The 7,500-nt window shown below is 48.0% G+C and overlaps 1 protein-coding gene across 1 annotated transcript in view; it reads right to left on the reverse strand.

Annotated features, from left to right (window-relative positions):
- Positions 1–7,500, reverse strand: part of LOC112229436 (E3 ubiquitin-protein ligase MYLIP-A) — a 40,647-nt gene that overhangs the window by 8,442 nt on the left and 24,705 nt on the right. Inside the window, exon 3 of the mRNA XM_024395260.2 lies at positions 3,198–3,383. Coding sequence (XP_024251028.1) covers positions 3,198–3,383 — 186 coding nt within the window. The remainder of the gene's footprint in view (positions 1–3,197; positions 3,384–7,500) is intronic.

Here is a 7,500-nt window from a genome sequence, read left to right on the forward strand (position 1 = left end):
TATGTGTGCAGTGTGAATTCAAGTGTATGAACTGAGCTATTATTGCCCCCCCAGTTCCATACGAACCTCCACCCCCCAGTTCCATACGAACCTCCACCCCCCATACGAGTTCCATACGAACCTCCACCCCCCCAGTTCCATACGAACCTCCACCCCCCCGAACCTCCAGTTCCATACGAACCTCCACCCCACCCCCCCCAGTTCCATACGAACCTCCACCCCCCCCAGTTCCATACGAACCTCCACCCCCATACCCTCCACCCCCAGTTCCATACGAACCTCCACCCCCCCCAGTTCCATACGAACCTCCACCCCCCCCAGTCCCCCCCACCCCCCCAGTTCCATACGAACCTCCACCCCCCCCCCCAGTCCCCCTCCACCCCCCCAGTTCCATACGAACCTCCACCCCCCCCAGTCCTCCCTCCCCCCCCAGTTCCATACGAACCTCCACCCCTCCTCCCCCCCCAGTTCCATACGAACCCCCACCCCCATCCTCCCCCCCTCCCCCCCAGTTCCATACGAACCTCCACCCCTCCTCCCCCCAGTTCCATACGAACCTCCACCCCTCCCCCCAGTTCCATACGAACCTCCACCCCTCCTCCCCCCAGTTCCATACCCCCCCCCCCAGTTCCATACGAACCTCCCCCCCCCCCCCCAGTTCCATACGAACCTCCCCCCATCCCTCCACCCCCCCCCCCAAGTCCATACGAACCTCCACCCCTCCTCCCCAGTTCCATACGAACCTCCACCCCTCCTCCCCCCCCAGTTCCATACGAACCTCCCCCAGTTCCATACAAACCTACAAAATGAGTTAAACACAGTACATACATTGGTTAAGTCTTCCTCCCAAGACATACGCTTGATTATGAGGGGCAAGAACATCCAGAACATTACCCATAGTGCAATGGAAGCATGCTATCGGCAATTACTCAAAACAACAGAGCTGACGGAAATCACCAAAATGGACTATTATAATTGACAATACATTAACAAGACAGCTTCATGTCCATATTAGCCTGATTAGAGCCAATCCAATGGCATTTCCATTTCCCTCCAATTACGATGTCAGGAGGATTCTAGTTTGTGTGTGCTTGTCTTGCATGTGTATCCTAGTGTGTGTGTCCTAGAGTGTGTGTAAACACAGCGATAGATCGGTCCTCTGACCTAGTATGAACAGTCCCTAGTTTAGCTTGGCCTCCACCCAAACTGGCAGTCTTCTCAAACTGTTGACTTAACCAGTCAACGAGCTGCTGGGCTACGCTCTAATCGCTGGCTTGGTTCTCACCACCATGTTGTTGTAGCTAGCTAGCAGACAGGCAGGCAGGCAGGCAGGCAGGCAGACAGACAGACAGCTTTATGTGTTAGAGGTGGAAAACAACTTCCGGGTTGGGTTTCACAGAAAATATAAATAACTTGTGGCTGATTTCTTTTGATTTTCCCATGATGTCAAGGAAAGAAGCACTGAGTATGAAGGTAGGCCTTGAAATATATCCACGCCTCCAATTGACTCAAATTATGTCAATTAGCCTTTGGGAAAGCTTCTAAAGCTTCTAAAGCTTCTAATGACATCATTTTCTGCAATTTTCCAAGCTGTATGTAAACTTCTGACCCACTGGAATTGTGATACAGTGAAATAATCTGTCTGTAAACAATTGTTGGAAAAATGACTTGTGTCATGCACAAAGTAGATGTCCTAACCGACTTGCCAAAACTATAGTTTGTTAACAAGAAATTTGTGGAGTGGTTGAAAAACGAGGTTTAATGACTCCCACATAAGTGTATGTAAACGACTTCAACTGTACCATTCCCTTTTCAAGTGTTCATTTGTATGATTTACAGTCGTTTCACAATATGTAGGACAGTTACCTGGCTAGAACTCAATAACCCTGCTTGCTTTGGTGAAATTCCCTGTTAGGTGTTCAGTTCCGTGCCTGAACAGGTTTGGTCCTTGAGAGAGAAAAACAAGTGGCTACATGGTAGAATCTTTGGGAAGAGAGGAGTGTGTCTGTCTCTGTAGAGAAGACCTTGTGAGTATGTGTAGTAGGCTCCAAAATGGCACCTTATTACCCATATAGTGCACTACTTTTGACCAGAGCCTATGGGGAAATAGGGTGCCATTTCCTTTCCATCTATTACTCATCTCATGTTGGGTGACATCACGTGGGACAAACAGTTGTTCGAATTGCAAACCAACCTCGGCCCCATGGTAGGAACATGGGAGGGGAACATGTTTTCTTTCTGTACAGCGAACCTCGTGACCGTGCCTTTTCTTCTAGTTTCCTCTTGGTCTGTCTTTTGCGCATGGCGACTGACACGTGGGCATGAGTTTTGAACTTTGTTCCAATTGCGAAGCAAACCATTTCTGGGGACTTCCAAACTCTGCTGCTGTCTGCAATGTCAGTGGAACTGATATCAGGTTCCCATGGCACTGCATGTTTCTGTCAGATGCACGCGACAGACTGTTTCATATTCAAGAAGGTAGGCTAAGTAGAGGGAAATGTTACGGCTCGGAGAAACTCATGTGTTAGGGTGCAAATTCTAGAACCTATTTTACACCTAATTGTTTATTTGTTTTGAACAGCTACCATATGTTATTTCGGAATAGGAACACAGCTAAATCTAGGTAACACCGATGGTAATAAATGATGAAAGGTTTGACCTGTTCTGGGATGAATTTTCAAACATTCTGAATTGGGACAGGAAAAGGAATTTTCCTCTTTGAAGCATCCGATTGTTAGAAGTCCAACCGATGTAGGATGAATCATTAACAACACATCTGTCACTTGGTTCAGCTAGATGTTGATACTTTCATATCATAAGCCTCTAATAACATATCTGTTCTCTAAGCCAGCGACCTTGTCAAGGGTAGCTTTGCTTTCAACATTTCAACAGTGTATTCATGTCCTGCAAACTCCATCCAATTAGCACAATGGCTAGCGCTTCAATCCTGTTTAAACACACCACAGGTGTGTGTGTGTGTGTGGACACATTTTACTATACTTGTGAGAACCAAAAGTACTCACAAGAATAGTAAACTAACTAAAATTCAGAAGTGTGGCCATTTTTGCCAGCTATTTCCGACTTAGGGTTAGGTTTAGGGAAAATGTGAAAATAGGATCTTGAATGGGAATCAACTGTTGGGCCCCAAAAAGTCCTCAAGCATAGTAAGACATAGCTGTGTGTGTGTGCGACCTTACCTGTTGACTGTTGCCGGGCAGGGTTCGCTCCCACATAGCTTAGAGTACCAGTACTTGGCTGTGTTCTGGTTGTAGTCTCTGAACTCAGCTTGGGCCAGCAGGGCACTCAGCTCCTCAGCCTGCTCCGAACACATCCTCAGGTGGCCGCTGTGGAGGTTCTCCTTGACCTGCATGAAGAACACATGTCTGGTGGAGGGAAGAGAGAGGAGGGAATGTTAGACATGAACTGGAACAGGTCATGATTGGAGAGGGGTGGTGCACAGGGCCTGGAACCAAACAGGTAATGATTGGAGAACCAAACAGGTAATGATTGGAGAGGGGTGGTGCACAGGGCCTGGAACCAAACAGGTAATGATTGGAGAGGGGTGGTGCACAGGGCCTGGAACCAAACAGGTAATGATTGGAGAGGGGGTGGTGCCAAACAGGGCCTGGAACCAAACAGGTAATGATTGGAGAGGGGTGGTGCACAGGGCCTGGAACCAAACAGGTAATGATTGCACAGGGCCTGGAACCAAACAGGTAATGATTGGAGGGGTGGTGCACAGGGCCTGGAACCAAACAGGTCATGGTTGGGGGAGCAGGTGAAAGTTAGAGGTTGGGTTACACACAGAGCAGGTGTGTGTGTGGGGGGCAACAGGCCTAGAGCACCTGAAAATCGATGGTTGTTCACTCGTTGACACTGTACAAGCTCACTTTCTCTCTCACACCAACACACATTACGACTGACAGCTGACCACCAGCTTACCAAAGCCATATACCTCAAAGTAGTACTCTGTTCCACTTTCTAGTTCACTACGGTCATTGATGCCAGGAATAGAATGAAGAACACAAGCAGAGTTAAAAAGTAACAGCTGTTCCCAGTCAGACAGTGTGTGACGAAGTCTGACTTTTAACCCAGTGACTCAGTCAGCGACTTAAATAAATCTATATTTTTTTAAATAATAATTTAAGTAGGCAAGTCAGTTAAGAACAAATTCTTATTTTCAATGACGGCCTAGGAACACTGCCTTGTTCAGGTGCAGAAAGACAGATTTTTACCTTGTCAGCGCAGGGATATTGATCTTGCAACCTTTCGGTTACTAGTCCAACACTCTAACCACTAGGCTACCTTCCGCCCCGAAATGGGGCTTCATAACTCCAATCAGGGTACACTGCGCACGCACGCACACACACACATACAGCTCTTATCCCAGTGTAAGAGGAGTCAGCAGCCAGCCCTGTAAACTTCTGTATGGCTGCCTATTCACAGCAGTGATAAGCAGACTGGGTTCTACTGCTGTTGTGTTGTAACAATGGGGTCTGGGTACGATAGCACCATTCAGCCTTGGCCTCCCTTCTTCTCCCGCTCTCATTCTTAAAAATAAGTCTGGTTATATACCAAAACAAGCCCACACAAAGACACGGCTAAATCGATGTAATGATGACGCAGCGCTGTAAGCTTGTTCTTAGGGAGGTAAGGGCCCTCCTATGTTGTTGCTAAACACTTGTTATTGTGCTGAATTCAACATGGGTAGGCTTCGGGAAAGAAAGAAAGAACAACAGACATACACATTGATTACTGTGAACATTGGGCTGGTACAATCACAGGCACGGAGGCTTCTACATTGTTTTCCCCCAAAGCTCAGAACAACATGTTCCTGACGTGGTGAATGATTGAGTTATTGCCTTCTTTAACTCGGTTATGATGTGATGACACTTCTCTTTCAAGTCACTGTCCAGTGAGGCTGTTAACACAAAACTGAGATACCAATAATATCATATAGGATCCAGTCAGCTGGATCAAACCAGACCAGACTCCCTTGTTTTCCTCACACATAATGTAACGTCATACCACTACCGAGCCCATCTGTACAAATGAATAACACAACATTGCTAACACAAAGCTATGTAAACATACAACTCCAACTGTGTATGAATGTGTGAGATTTACTGTCAACTCCGCTTGGTCTCTTCCTGCCACCTCTGCGCTGATGGCTGAAAGCATTGTTGCACTGGTTCTAGTCACACCAACATTCTGATTTAGCACACAATCCCATCTCATCTTGAATGCGCCAACGGTCTTGTTTTTTTCATTGCAGATTGCATATTTCAGGTAGAAAACATAATAGGTCCAGAGTCTGGACTCCAGATAGTAACAGTGCTATTTTTGTATCAAGGATGAGTTCACTTTGGAGCCAGTCCAGCGTTCGCACATAAGTAGCACAGATTGCTAGCTAGGCTAACTACACTGCTGCCTAGAGAGCCAGCTAACGTTAACTAGCTAGGCTAACTACACTGCTGCCTAGAGAGCCAGCTAACGTTAACTAAGGGATCATGTGATGAGGGCTGCTTGCTTGGTGAAGCGTACTTTGGATTACGTCTGTTTTTAAATAGTCTGTCGCTGGCACGCTACTCACTGTCAAACCACCATGCCTATTCTCACGTTGTGACTTACGGGCTGAATGATGTTCAATGAGCAGCTCGTAGAGTGCCCTCTTCAGGCAACAATTGAAAACGTATACAAAAATAGGTCTGCTAATTTGTTCATTCTATATACAGTATATAATCTTGGTACCTTTATGTATGGAATAAAGACAGATACTAATATTTATGTGAAAGGCTAATATCACCGATAATATCAGTCAACCGATTTTAGCGGTCGGGCTCTAAACAGCACACAGCCGTCTGTTTCCTTGTTGTGCTCAGCCCAGCAGCAGGACTCATGTGACCAGCAGGCTGCTTGCTACCTGCCTGGTTGGGAACGAAGGGCTCTGACTACCTGGGGTTTACTATCAGTCACGGCCCTGCTCTCCTTCCCTCTCCCTCGTCACCCCGGGGTCGCCAGCTCACTGCTCCGCCTTACGTGACTACTTTTGGAAACACATAGCCGCTCAAATTGAAAAGGAACACTTCTCCTGTAGCGCTGTCATGTGCAGTCCAACTCTTTCATACCTCCCACCGAATACTGGGTGTCATCTGGGCTCAGAACAAGGGCTAAATGACCATGTCTGGGTGTATACAGTATCTGTAACATCCTCGTAATAAGAAGTTAAATACTTGGTAGGTATTGTTGTTAAGGACAATATAGGAAACCGTCACAAGTCTAGTCTAACTTGTACAGCGAGTCGACACAATTCAACTCCAGGGCAGCAGGGCTGCTCTCCTTCCTCATCCACCATGCTTTGATGTGAACTGTATGGGGCGTTGATGAGGAGGGTGTGAGCTGGTCTGACTGTCCTCTGTGCCCGTGACTGGAACACGGCTCGAACATGAACTCCAACAACATCTGGGAACGCCAGGCTGCATCAGAGGTGCCCAGACTGCCAACAGCACACATCATGACACCAGTCACTAACCTGCCACACACACCCTACCAGTCACTACCCTGCCCACACACACACACACACAACCTACCAGTCACTATCCTGCTACACACACACAACCTACCAGTCACTATCCTGCCCACACACACACACACAAACCTACCAGTCACTATCCTGCCCACACACACACACACACCCTACCAGTCACTATCCTGCCCACACACACACACACACACAACAGTACTACCAGTCACTATCCTGCCCACACACACACACACACAACCTACCAGTCACTATCCTGCCCACACACACACACACAACCTACCAGTCACTATCCTGCCCACACACACACACACACAACCTACCAGTCACTATCCTGCCCACACACACACACACAACCTACCAGTCACTATCCTGCCCACACACACACAACCTACCAGTCACTACCCTGCCCACACACACACACACACAACCTACCAGTCACTACCCTGCCCACACACACACACACACACACACACACACTCACACACACAACCTACCAGTCACTACCCTGCCCACACACACACACACACACACAGTCACACACCTGCCCACACACACAACCTACCAGTCACTACCCTGCCCACACACACACACACACACACACACAACCTACCAGTCACTACCCTGCCCACACACACACACACACACACACAACCTACCAGTCACTACCCTGCCCACACACACACACACAACCTACCAGTCACTACCCTGCACACACACACACACACACACACACACACACACACACACACACACACACACACACACACACACACACACACACACAACCTACCAGTCACTAGCCTGCCCACACACACACACACACACACACCACAACCTACCAGTCACTACCCTGCCCACACACACACACACACACACCTACCAGTCACTACCCTGCCCACACACACACACAACCTACCAGTCACTACCCTGCCCACACACACACACACAACCTACCA

This window comes from Oncorhynchus tshawytscha, linkage group LG31 (assembly GCF_018296145.1).
Source record: "Oncorhynchus tshawytscha isolate Ot180627B linkage group LG31, Otsh_v2.0, whole genome shotgun sequence".
Lineage (NCBI taxonomy): Eukaryota > Metazoa > Chordata > Actinopteri > Salmoniformes > Salmonidae > Oncorhynchus > Oncorhynchus tshawytscha.